At 43.6% G+C, this 13,581-nt stretch overlaps 1 protein-coding gene across 1 annotated transcript; it reads right to left on the bottom strand.

Annotated features, from left to right (window-relative positions):
• Positions 1–2,174: 2,174 nt before the first annotated feature.
• Positions 2,175–13,004, bottom strand: C16H17orf75 (chromosome 16 C17orf75 homolog). The gene is made up of 10 exons (XM_059380461.1): positions 12,791–13,004; positions 11,974–12,054; positions 11,004–11,129; positions 9,665–9,808; positions 9,358–9,415; positions 7,735–7,854; positions 6,755–6,819; positions 6,264–6,400; positions 4,880–4,983; positions 2,175–4,338 (listed from the first exon to the last, which is right to left on the bottom strand). The coding sequence occupies exons 1-10, from the start codon at positions 12,928–12,930 to the stop codon at positions 4,123–4,125; spliced, it is 1,191 nt and encodes a 396-aa protein (XP_059236444.1). The 5' UTR covers positions 12,931–13,004; the 3' UTR covers positions 2,175–4,122.
• Between the last annotated feature and the right edge of the window lie 577 nt (positions 13,005–13,581).

Below are 13,581 nucleotides of genomic sequence, written 5' to 3'. Positions count from 1 at the left end.
TAAGTGGGAAACAAAAGGAAACACAAGCTGCAATGTTTGTTTCTAAATATTTTTGTATTGTGTACATTCTGTATATTTTTGTTGTAACATATTATTTGAACACAGATTCCATTAAAGATTTTTTTTTTTTTTAAAGCCAACGGTGACTCGGAAAGTGGCCTGAAGGGCTAGCACTGGAGCCTGTTTTGTCTCGGTCTGGGTCAGGGAGGTGGGAGGCGGTGGGCAGCAGTGGCGCTGGGCCTCTGATGGACATACAGCACAGCTCTGGGAGTCGGTGAGGGCGCTGGTGTTCCTAGCTCAGTGGTTCTTAACCATTCTTGAATTGCTGAACTCTTTGAGTGGTTGATGGAAGCTGTGTTTTCTCTTGCCCTAAAAATGTGCAGATAGACCATTTTGTGTACAATGTGGAGGGGGGAGGTGGTGTGTGAATAAGGAAACTGGTCCATGGCTTCAGGTCAGGAACGTCTCTGCCTGCTGTCCTGCTGGGCGCCCTGTCTTGCTCTTCTCCTCTAACCTATATTCTAACGGGAGATTAATATCCTACTATCATTGGAATGATCTTTGAAATATCTAGGAACTTCCTTCTTTACCCCAGTAGTCTATTATTTAGGTCTTTCGAGGGGCAGTCAACGTCTGAGGATCTTGAGGAAGGGACAGGAAGGTTCTCAGGGTAAAAGAACTGTTCGCAAACGGAAGAGGAGAACAAGAGGGGCGTCAATGCCTGGTGAGTTTAATAGTCAAATGGGCTTCAAATGGACACGGTCTGAGAAAGTGAAGGTTTTTCCCCAGCTTTTCTAAACCGACGGCTGCATACATGGGTTTGCTATTCATAACCGTTAAATTTCATTGGGGGATTAAACAACCCTGTTACACGGAGCACGGGAGCTGTTCCCCATAATGTTGTCACATCGGTTTCCTGTAGGTCATTGCAAAACAGTTCTAAAAGCTGTAGAAGGCATCCCAGAGCCAACTTAAGAGTATAGCTCAGGCTCAAGATCAAAGAATTTGTTCCTGCTTCACATCCCCGGAGGGAAAATCAGGGCCCTGTCTTATGTGCCAGCTCCCTGGACAGCCAGAAGCTGTTTAGTAGCTTTGCCTTTGGCTTCCTATCACTTCCCCCTTAACTTTTCTGCTTCCTCCTTCCTACCAGAGCCTCTTTCTCCGGTAACTTCGTGAGACAGTGAATAGGTAACCCTAAAGACAGTTTACGGATTACTTAGTATGTGCTGGGCATTGCATAAGTAAGGCATTTTCCGTGGAAGATCCCCATTTAGTGCATGGCTACTTGGTGTGAAATGGTATCAGTATGCCCATATTTACACGAGGGGCAGGCTTAGAGAAGTGTAGTGACTCACGGGTACCTTGTGGCATAGATTGATTCGCACTGTGGTTCCCAAGTTCATGTTCTCACCTCTTGGCTGTTTGTGTTGGACTTTCAGGGCACTAAACCTGTGGAAGGGCCAGGGCGTTCGTTTCAGGACCCAGTCTCACTGCATTAGTAAAGTAATGTTGGAACATTGATTTGGTGCTCACTTAACAGTATCTCTGCTTTATCAGCCCTTCTAGAATAGTTTACAAGCAAATCCATAGCTATTAATTCATGGCCGCTCCCTATCACCACTGACTTCCGAAATCTAGGATTTATGCCAGCTCAGAATGATCTGAAGTCTGGGTCACATTTAGGAAGTTTAGCACTTGTGGGACTAGAGCTGCCCTCTTACACCTCCAAGTAGAAGGACTTCACTGATGCCAAGGTGTGTGCGGGCAGGGGTAGATCTCCATCACTAAGAAGACACATGGTTAGGAAAACGTGGTCCTCGTCTTGTTTCCCGGATGCCTGCAGGCTTTCCTAGCATCTGGTTTAAGTGCATCTCTGGTGAAGGACAGGCGTTCTGTCATGGTTAATAATGAATGAGAGTGAAGGGAAGTGATTTGGGTTATTGAGTTCTAGGTGTGTAACTTCCCTGGACAGTGAATAAAACATCGTGATGGAAATTGCCCTCACACCCTGCCTGACGCCTCCTGTCAGGTGCCAAAAGGTGTATTCCAGGGGGGATGTGATTGTCTTCAACAGATTCCTTAGCGTGACAAGTATGATCTTGCCCCAAACTTGCCTCACCTTCATAAAAATGTCAACTTGAGAATGGAGCTTGTTAAACAAAAATGACTCTTGATGAGAAGCTAGAGTGGTTTATTATTATGATGATTATTGTTACAAATATAATTACAATTAAACTGAGGCCATTTTTGAGAACATGACGAACATATATTTCCTGTGTGTAGAGCACACAAATAATACATGAATGTATTCCACACCTGAACAAGTCCTTTTTAAAACTTTAAAAGTTAATACGTTAGCTTATTAAAATTTGAATACAGTCCATGTTTCTGGTCATGAGCTCTTTGGGTTTCTTCTCATGGCCAACAGGATACTTGATTCCACGTCACCATTTTCCTCACCTACAATAGTGATGGTATGTCACAGACTTGTAAAAAAAGACTAAATGGTAACACAGGGTACTGAGCCTGCATCACAAAATATATATTTAGAAGTTGATGTAAGGAATAGTTAATGAAACTTTGACTATATCCAGAAATGGCTTGAAGCAGGTAATACATTTACCTTAAAATGCCATTTACATCATGGACTGTTGAATGAAACGTGAATTTGAAAATGAAAAATATGTTTTTTTGACTCCAAATGTTGATGTCCTAATGTTGTCTATTAAAAAATTGATTTCTAAATGAGCAACCGAGTACATTAGAAAAAGTCAGATTCAAGTGTAGTGCCTTGGAATTGCTTATTTCCCATAGTCATTCTGAATTTAATGCTATAAAAAGTGCTATTTGGATTTTGTTTTCTACACTGCCTACAATCCAAGTTATTAAAATTTAAAACCATATGAGAGCCTTTATGAAGATCCTGAATTGTATTTCTCATTAAAGGAAAAGAAATGGCTTGGTGAGTCATGTCCCCAGACTTCTGTAGAAGAGAAAGCATAGGCCATTGTCAGTCATTTTCAAAGTTAAAACTCAGCACTTATGTGAGTTTAGGAGAGGATTTTTACGGGCTAGTGTTCCTCTGAGCATTCTGAGGGAAGTGAGAATAAGACTTCTGATCTTCTAAACAAAAATCATTATCAAATGGATTTATTAAAGAGCTTTGCAGAACAAACTGCCATCACGAGTGTAGCTACAACTGGCTTCCTTGGGAATTATAAATGGCTCTAGCTGAGGACCCGTTCAGTTGATTCAGAGTAAAACAATATGAGGCTTGTAACAAATACACAGAAAAACCTAAAATCAATGAGTAACTCTGATATGAAGAATCTGTTTGCATTCTTTGTTACAGTTTGCTTGTACAATTTAAGTACCTGGTTTCTTTTTTAACACTCTTGTTGGGAAACTCCAGCACTTTCGACAGAAAAAGAGAAAAAATACAGGCTCCTGGCAAGTAGCTGTGAACAAATGAATGAAGAAAGGGGCTGGGGGCCACTTTGGCAGTAGCTTTCTGTCAGAGATGATGTTTTGTCTTGAAGCTTATGCATCTAATTTAATGCCTTACACACTCATGATTTGTGTATTGTCTTCCAAGCTGACTCTGTCATCCATGCCATAATCAGACAAAAAAGAAAATCTATCCAAGCACCCACAGGATGCACAAATCTGTCTCTGAAATGGTGTCACAGCGCTAATCTGTCCTGAGACTAGGAGGACATTTTTTTTTTTTTTTTTTTAAAGAAGCTATAGTACACGGAGAAAGGAGTATGACAATTTTTCTGGGAGGAAAAATTGCTAAATACTGCAGCCAACTCTTTAGAGAAGCCACAAAATTACCTTTCAAGACTTCTGAGCCTCAACCCCCTGAAGCCTGGAATTTATGGGGCCAGCAGTGCGCTAAAACGCCACGACTCTAACACACACACACATCTAAGGCTCATTGAAAAATGGTCCTCGGATTTTTATGACTAAGTTAAATTTTAAAATTACAAAATGAAGACATCTAGAATGTGTTTGAAATAGTCTGAATTAGCAATCCTATGGACAATTATAATGACCGCAGTTTCAAACACCAAGGCTTGAAGGTGCATCTTCACAATACAGTTATCTTAAAACATGTGATCAAAAACTTTGAGCGAGAGCTTCTTTCATAAATTCTTCAAGGACAGCCACCACATTTTTGGCTTCAGGCATTTCTTCATGTTCCACTTTAACAATCTTCAAAAGGATATCTCCACTACCACAGTTCTTTAGGAACATGTAACATTTAAACAAAGCATAATGATTCATTTCTGCCTGTCGGATAAATCTCTTCAAATTATTTGTGTCTTGTATGGCCTAGAAAAAAATTACCCAGTTAAATATGTGTTTAGTGAGATAATAATGAGGCCTGAAAAATCTATCCTATCCAGCTGAGAGCTTGACATATGTTGCTGAGATGTTTGCCTTTTATTTTAAATATTTCCATCATTCTTAGGGCTAATATGCTTTGCCCTTGGGAGAACACAATTTCTTAAATACCCTTAAAATCACCTAAATAAAGTAACAACACTCCTCCCCATCAGAATTTTGAACCCTTAGGCATTGAACCATTTTTTTTTTTTGGTGCTTTCCAACTAAGATACATCACAAATTAGAAGATAATCCCAAGATACAAGCAAGCATTCAACCCAATTAATTGGAAATGCAATGATATATAAGCAGAAGCTCCTGGAAAATATAGTAAATAAAGTAAATGCCTTCTGGGGATTCTAGTTTTGAGAATGTCCTATTTAATAGACATCACAGATGTAAAGCAGATTTGTTACTCTGTCATTGGTACTAACAAAAATTGAGACAAAAATGTTATGTGGCATTTGGCACGTAGCCAATTAATTACCTTTAGTTTAAAGTTCTCCAGTACTTGTCGAAAAAGAAAAGGGTTACCTCCTTCAGTGCCATTCAAAAAAGCCTGCATCCACTCCTCACAAAACCGGTTGCTTCCTATGAAGTATTTTAGAAAAATTAAATAAATAAAACTGAAATTCTACCAATACAAAGGTTCCTCCTTAAAAGCATAAGACATTTATTTTCTATTTGTTACTTATTTATCTTTAATGGAGGTGTAACTGACATCCAACTTATTAGTTTCAGGTGTACACCACACATATCTATTGTGATTTTCTTTCTTTCTTGCTAAAAACATTTACACTGTATTTTTTTTTTAAAGATTATTTGAGAGCGAGACAGAGAGAACGAACAAGCACATACAAGTGGGGGGAGAGGCAGAGTGAGACTAAGAGAATCTCAAGCAGACTCCCCACTGAGCAAGAAGCTGGACACAGGGCTTGATCTCATGACCCTGAGATCATGACCTGAGCCAAAATCAAGAGTCAGACGCTCAACCGACTGAGCCACCGAAGCGCCCCACTTAAGGGTGAATTATTTAAGAGTTCTGTAATGGTCTAAAAAAATAGTCTATTTACCACCTGGCTAAGAAATACCAAATGGTTGAAGCCCTGAGTTGTGTCTTCCCCATCATATCCCCCTCTTTTCCCATCAGAAAGGATTATCATTCCCACATATTTCTTTCAACTTTTGTCAATTAAAAAAAAAAAAATCCCTAAGGCCTTTATAGTATTACTTTACATAGGTTAAACTTAATGTGTTTTTCTTTACTGGCTCTTTGACTAAATAGTATGCTTCTGAGCTAGTCCGTGCATTTTCGCTGCTATATGGGACTCCACTGTATGACTACAGCAGTTTTTCAGTTTTCTTTTTTTTTTTTTTAATTTTAAAGATTTTATTTATTTATTTGACAGACAGAGATCACAAGTAGGCAGAGAGGCAGGCAGGGAGCGGGGCGGGGGAAAGCAGGCTCCCCGCCGAGCAGAGAGCCTGATGTAGGACTCGATGCTAGGACCCTGAGATCATGACCTGAGCCGAAGGCAGCGGCTTAACCCACTGAGCCACCCAGGCGTCCCACTTTTTCAGTTTTCTTGATGATAGACATTTGCTTCCATTCTTTGCTATTTAAAACAATGCCTTTCTGAATATTTCTGTACTTGTCTCCTTACATACACATATAAGAGCTTCTCTGTATACATAGGAGTGGAACTGCTAGGCATGATGGGATTTCTGTGGTTCTAGAATTGATAACTGTTTTTGGTGAGTGTGAGATAAACAGGTACAAGTGTACAAGGCAAGGGGGATAAATCTGTATGATGTGTTCTCAGGGCAAAAATAGGCTCCTACCAGGAAGGCTGCCTTGGGCTGTGGCTCACCTGCATTGTAGAACTGAGGCTGGGAGCCGCTGCAATCGATGACCACAGGTTTATGTGGCTCCTCGGTCATGGCCATGCACAAGGACGTCATGGTGCCTTCATGAATAAGGCCTTGAAGACTGGCCACACTCAGAAACCTGCCGCATAAATAAGTTCTTTTCCACACATAGTATTGCAGGGTAGGAAGGAGAAAACAAATTCATTCTGCAGTGGGTGGGAGGTTTGAACATGTACTATCAGGCTTGCAGTGAAGAAGGTTCCCTCCTTACAAAGCCTTTTTTTTTTTTTTTTAAGATTTTATTTATTTGACAGACAGAGATCACAGTCAGGGAGAGAGGCAGTGAGGGAGAGAGGAGGAAATAGGCTCCCTGCCCAGCAGAGAGCCCGATGCAGGGCTCGATCCCAGGACCCTGGGATCATGACCTGAGCTGAAGGCAGAGGCTTTAGCCCACTGAGCCCCCCAGGCGCCCCATTACAAAACTCTTCTTTACCTGTTAATGTCTCTCTTTGTCTTTTCATCTGATTCTTTAACTTCAACAGGAGTATAACTCAGAGCCTATGGGAGAAAAATAAAGCCTAATCGATACAGGATTCTACTTTTCCTTATAGAGCAGCTACTCGACAGTAAAAGTCAGCTTCCCCAATCAGCACCACACTGGAACATTCATGACAGGCACTACGCAGTGTTCTCCAGAGCCTTGTTCAGTGGCTGCCCAACGACAGCCTAAAACCTGGCTTTAATCACCCTGGTCTCATGGGACCTTCCAGTTGCATCTGAATTTACCCACCACATATTTGAATAAAAACCTGTCCATGTACTCTAGCCTTCCCCCATTGTCTGGATATTTTGTGAATTTTTCATTTTTTATCCGCACCTTTTTAAAGTAATCTCTACCCACAATGTGTGGCTTGCACTTACGACCCCAAGATCAAGAGTTGCATGGTTTACTGACTAAACCAGCCAGACCCCCCTCTCTGTACTTTTTATATAGTTAAAATTCACTTTGGGTTTTTGTTTTCTTTCTCAAATTGTTTTGGAAATTACGCCTCTCCCAGATCACTTCAAAAGTATTATTTTAAAATGTTTTATCCTAGGGGCACCTGGCTGGCTCAGTTGGTTAAGGGTCAGACTCTTGATCTCAATTCAGGTCTTGCTCTCAGGATTATGAGTTCAAGCCCTGCTCAAGCTGGGCATGGAGCCTACTTTTAAAAAATAATAATAATGTTTTACCCTATTGGGAAGATTTAGTATTTGCAATTCTACCTGAGTAATGGAACTTTCTAGATCTCAGTAAACAGAACGTGGTCTATTCTGATTACAAGCATAGTTTGAATGAATATTCAGCAGCGAGGGGGAGTGTGTGTATGTTCAGGTGTTCAGAGTGTTGAGAAAAAGTGAGTATGTCTTTAATCCAAACTCTGCCAAAGTGACTCTCTATTAAAGAAATGCTTTTGTTTAGGCAATACTTACAGCATGTAGCAGAAAGGTAAGCTTCTCCTGAAAGAGAAGAACCACCCTTTGGATTGGGCATACAACGTCCTCAAACCAGCTGCTCAGGTAGGATTTTATGTGGTTCTCCAGGCCTCTTTCCTAGATCAAGAAAGAATGTCATCGCCTTTAATATAAGCATTCATTTTAGTAGACTTAACATTTTCTTCTTGATATTCTTGAGATTTTTTTTTTTTAAGATTTTATTTATTTATTTGACAGACAGAGATCATAAGAGAGGCAGGCAGAGAGAGAGGAGGATGTGGGACTAGATCCCAAGACCCTGGGATCATGACCTGAGCCGAAGGTAGAGGCTTAACCCAGTGAGCCACCCAGGCACCCTGGAGATATTTTTTTTTTTTTAAGATTTTCTTTTTAAGTGATCTCTACACTCAAAGGGGGCATCGAACTCATAACCCTGAGATCAATAATTGCATGCTCTACCAACTGAGCCAGCCAGGTGCCCAAGGAGATATTCTTTTAATAATCTCTATCACCCCAGCCCTTGGTAGTGCCTGAAACACCCATGCACGAGGACGAGCTTAGAGAGGACCTGCTAAATGGCTGAAGGAGACAGCTCACTCACATTCCAATAGGATCAGAGAAGGACACACCCTAATTCATCAAAGCACTCCAGCCCACTCCAGCTGTCAGACATGCTGCCATGATTGCTGCCATGAGCACACCTGGCTTTCTAGGCTATACGGCTCACTGGGGACTAGTAGGAGAGCTCTACTCTGGGAGAGCAGCTCCCCCTAGACTCATTTCCCTGGTACACTCCTATGCTAGCCTTTTTTCTTCCACAGAAGCTTGTAAACACATGACAAGTAAAAGGAATTGATACCACATGTAATGGGTAGTAAAGTTAGAAGAGTTACGACTTAACAACTACTACACGCTGAATGTGTAGTTTTAAAAAAAGGTATGGATAATTTAATCAATATGGATGTGACTAGTTTGCGAAAGATCGACTAATAAAAAAAAAAGGAATTTTTCTACAAATCTTTGATGTTGGTTCAAGGACAGTTATACCGTTGTATAGCATGTCTTTGGTGCCAGAGGCTTTGCGGACATTAATTCTGACCAGAGCCTAAGTCACGTGAGCCTAGAAATCAGGAAAAGAGCATCCTCTTTCTCATTTGGCATGTTACCACATACCCTGAATTGAATGGAATCCATTTTTCCTGGATACAAAACATTAGAAGCAGTCTTGTGAAACTTAGAGCAGTTACAGGACTATGTTCCCTGCTTCCCTTAACCAGCACCCTCCTATTAGCCCACAAAGCAGTACATTTTTAGAATTGGGGTGTCTTTGTGTCCACCTGTGTGATTTTTTTTTTTTTTAGATTTTATTGATTTACTTGATAGGCAAATCACAAGTAGGCAGAGAGGCAGACAGAGAAAGGTGGAAGCAGGCTCCCCTCTGAGTAGAGAGCCCGATGCAGGGCTTGATCCCAGGACCCTGGGACCATGACCTGAGCCGAAGGCAGAGGCTTTAACACATTAAGCCACCCAGGTGCCCTACACCTGTGTGATTTAATAAGTAGAGCAGTTATACTGTGTTTATCCTCTCAGTATTATCAATTAAATCTTCGATCCCCTTACCTCACGGTTCATGTCATTTTTCAGCCCTTGAATATACTTGTCCAGTTCAAGCCTGAAAGTACATTCTTAAGGAAGCAATAAAGGGTGCATCAGGACAATGTTTTATCTGTCAATAGGATACATAAAATCTTTCAAATGATGCAAACTGTAAATTAAAACATGCCAGGACAAACTGGTTGTATGAAGGTATGAAATGAAGTAAATAGAGAAGGGGTAGAAAAGCTCTTTGGAGGTTGGGAGTAGTACTCCTCCTCCTGGCTTCCCATGTTTTCCTTCCTGATGTCCTCGAAGACCAAAGAAAGGATATAGCTCAAGTCCTTTTTCAGACCCTCCTAGAAAACAGACCACATACTCTGAAGCGTTATGTTCACAGTCCACTGTTGCTGCTTCAGGAAGCAGTTTTTCTTGTTGGAAAAGACAATAATAACAACCAACCCGGGATTCTGGAATCCTAGAAAAGACAAGACAGTGAAATGTATTATTGTGCTAACTCGTGCATCTAGTTGTTTGTTTTTTTTTAAACACCATTTATAGATTTTATTTATTTATTTATTTATTTATTTGACAGACAGCACAAGTAGGCAGAGAGGCAGGCAGAGAGAAAGGAGGAAGCAGGCTCCCCGCTGAGCAGAGAGCCCGATGTGGGGCTCGATTCCAGGACTCTGGGATCATGACCTGAGCTGAAGGCAGAAGTTTTAACCCACTGACCCACCCAGGTGCGCTTCGTGCATCCAGTTTTATGGACTGCTCCAAACCCTGGTCATCTTCATTTGGCAGTACTGTTAGATTGCAAACTAGGTCAGAATCTCCTAGACTTCTCCTTGGTTTGCTTGAAACAGCAGAGGAAAATTAACACGTACCATTATGGGCTTTAGCGAAAGCAGCACCTGGAATTTCAAATGGGCTTTAGCGAAAGCAGCACCTGGAATTTCAAACGTGCCATTTCTTTGAGTTCTCCTCTCTTATATGAAAAACTCGTGCAAGTCTTATTCTCATTCATAGTATATCCACATTTACATAAATATAAGCATGTTCTCTTTCTCCCCCCAAGCTTCACAGATCACTGAAGCTCCAAGCAGATATGACATGTTAATCCTGGGGCTTTATCTTTTGGCTGTGGCTTCATACTCCTGAGGGGACTTGGTGGCAAAACCATACTTCTAAAGTGAACTACAATCACGGGGTATGATGGAAAGATGGCTGAAGTGAATGGAGGACTCCTATGACTAAGCCTGAACTCCATCAATGTGACCAGCTTTGTGACCTTAATGTCTTTTTTTTTTTTTTTAACCTTCATGTCTTCTAATTTATTTGCCCATCTAAAAATGGAAGTAAGAGTATCTGCTCTATGGCCCCTTTGTAGAGAAAATGACATCAAAGTTTGTGAAAGCAGTTTACCAACTGTAAAGTATGCACTTTTAGTTTTGGTAATGAACTTATTGTCCCAAGTACAAGACTAAATAAGTACACTTAGGTGGCAGAGTCTGCCGTTCACCAAATTCCATTCCACAAATGTGTGTGTGAGACCCAGCTCGGCTGGGCCTAGCTTTACAAGCCTAGTAGGACCTGATCTTTTGCAATTTCTCCTTCCTTCTCATATTCAGCTCAGATTAAAAATTCCAAGACACAGCACATTTTACACTTACCTCAGCTCCACAGATGCAACATTACCCAGCCCTTCAAAGACTGCTCCCTTAGAAAGACGCTTAGCAATGAAACTGCGCAGCTCTGGTTCCACTTCCGATGGCAGATTAGTATCCACCAAGGAGAGGCTTGACAAATGAGAGACACACATTCCTTATCAGTGGACTATACATTCACACCTCGTAAGTCAGAATATGACTAACAGCCAGAATCTCTTTAAGGGTTTGACAAAGCTTTTTATAGGACTCCTGTTGGGGAGGCTTCTAGATGTGTATGTCCCCAAGTATGATCTACCTCCTCAAACAGTTTAAAGTAGTCCTATCTTCCCAGCTCATTCTCTCTAGTATTATGACTCTACCGGGACCCCTAATCAGCCCTGACCTTACCTCCTTTTCACGTTACCATCACACTATTAAGACACCTAAAAAATTCCTTAAGTCATCCATCATCCAGTCAGTGGACATATTGTTGTATTATACCCTACTTAGCATCAAGTGCTAAGGTTCATTCATTCATTTACTAAATATGTACTAAACGTCTCCCCTAGTTATCTCTCAGGGTGCCAGGTAGGGAGACATCAATGAACCAAAGAGACAAAAATCTCCGCTGTCCTGGAGTTTACATTCCAGTGTGTAGCAACGCAGCTCTGAAAGAAAACTGAACGCAGGGAAAAGGAGCATTTTAGATTTCTTTATACTCATATGACGTTGAATATTTAATGCAGTTCCAATCAAGGAACTAAGATCTACTGCTTCTGGCTCATCACCAGGGGCACTACGGGTATTTGGAACTGCCCAGCCTTGAGTGAATGAAGGAAGGAGGAAGTCCAGATGCAGTTCCTAGGGGACAGGTGGGCTCGGTGGTTTGAGTCGGGGAAAGCTGAAGGGAAATTAGGTACCCACTAATATCTACAAGACAGAGACGCACAGAAGATCAAAGCACACACGTGGGTTAGGGGCGAGCTGTTTTTACCTGAAATCATCACCAGAGGGCGTTTCTGCATTTGTGCCGCTTGCGCTTCCCTCGTCACTGTCCCCTCGCTGTTGCGCCGATCTGCACATCACAAAAGCAATGCCGCTCTGAGTTATGGGCTCTAACTCAAGCGCGGTATGGCCCCCTCCCCGCCGGCAAGCAGGGTGAGAGGGTACAGTCCACTGAAAATGCTGCAAGTTAGAAGGGCGTCGATCCTCCACTGCCTACCCTAATGACAGGGAGAACCCATGCAACGGTGCGGACAAGAGCCCCTTCTCTCTCCAGGCCGTCTAAGGGGTGGAAGAAAGGCTAAATTAAACATCCACAAGAGTCGAGGGAATTTCCTCTAAAAAACCAGACTTTCCAGGGCCAAGAGAGCCCCAGGAATGTCTGCCCCGACCGAGGAAAAGGGGGCAGCGGGAACAGAGGGCAATCAGAGGGTGGGGTGGAAGTGCGGATGCGTGCGGTTAATGGGAGAAAGTGGGGCGCTACTGACAAGGAGGACGGGGTGGAAACTGACATTAATGAGTGGGCGAGGCAGGCGCTGCGCCCAACAAGGGCAGGGGCGACAGGAAGGGGATGAGAAGTCGAGAGGGACAGCTGGAGCGCAGAGGCTTAGGAGGGGCAAAGTCCAGGCCGGTGGCTCTTAAGAACGGCGTGAGGTCAGGGGGCCCTTAGGGCCAGAGACTATACAGCTGGGCGAGGGGAAGGTCTTTGCGAGCTACCGGGGTTGGGATGCGGGGCCGGGGCGCAGGGTTGGGATGCGGGGCCCGGTGGCAGGGCCAGGACGGGACCCCAGGGACGCTGGGTGCTGCACCTGCTTCCGCGGTAGCTGTAGAGACAATAGTGGCTGCTGGGTGGCGGCTCGAGTCTCCGCTCCTCCGCGGAGCCTCCCTCCTCGCTGCTCTCTAGCTCCTTTTCATCCCCATCCAGAGATTCCTGCAAGGAGGGGAGCATCGCGGCGGCGGCTGCGGCGGCGGCCTCCGAGCGGCCCTGTGTTCCCGCCAAACCGCTCCCCCGCTGCCGTACAGTCCTTCCAGGCCGGGCTCGTGCAGCTCCAAGGCTTCGTGCACCTGCGTTCCGCCGGTTTCCCGGAGTCGCAGGCCGGGAAGCTGGCGGCCCCGGGCGGGGGCGCTTTACTCCCCGCAGGGGCTAGTCGGCGCGCCGAATTACCTCCCGCGACTCTTTCACCGTTTCTCTTTTGACTCTCTTTTCTCCTCTGGCTATCGTCTACGACGTCCAGGAGACGTAATAAACATAGTACAATTAGCTAGCCACCTGGGAAGAGATGAATGGGCCCTCCGACTACCCTTCAAGTGCGTGGACACGTACTCATGTGCACCAGATTGATAAAAGATAGAAAAATTTATTTTTAGGGGCGCCTGGGTGGCTTAGACGGTTGGGCGCCTGTCTGCCTTCGGCTCAGGTCACGATCCCAGGATGCTGGGATTTTGAGCCCCTCATCTGCTTCCCTGCCTTGCGGAGAGCTTGCTTCTCCCTCTCTCTCTGCTTGCCCTTCCTCCTGCTTGTGCTTTCCTTCTGTGAGAGCACGCACAGGCAGAGAGAGGGACAGAGGGAGAGGGAGACAAGCCGGGACTCCCTGCCCAG

Source organism: Mustela nigripes, chromosome 16 (assembly GCF_022355385.1).
Source record: "Mustela nigripes isolate SB6536 chromosome 16, MUSNIG.SB6536, whole genome shotgun sequence".
Lineage (NCBI taxonomy): Eukaryota > Metazoa > Chordata > Mammalia > Carnivora > Mustelidae > Mustela > Mustela nigripes.
The sequence above is the reverse complement of the archived record's forward strand: the minus strand, read 5'-3'. Positions and strand labels throughout refer to the sequence as shown.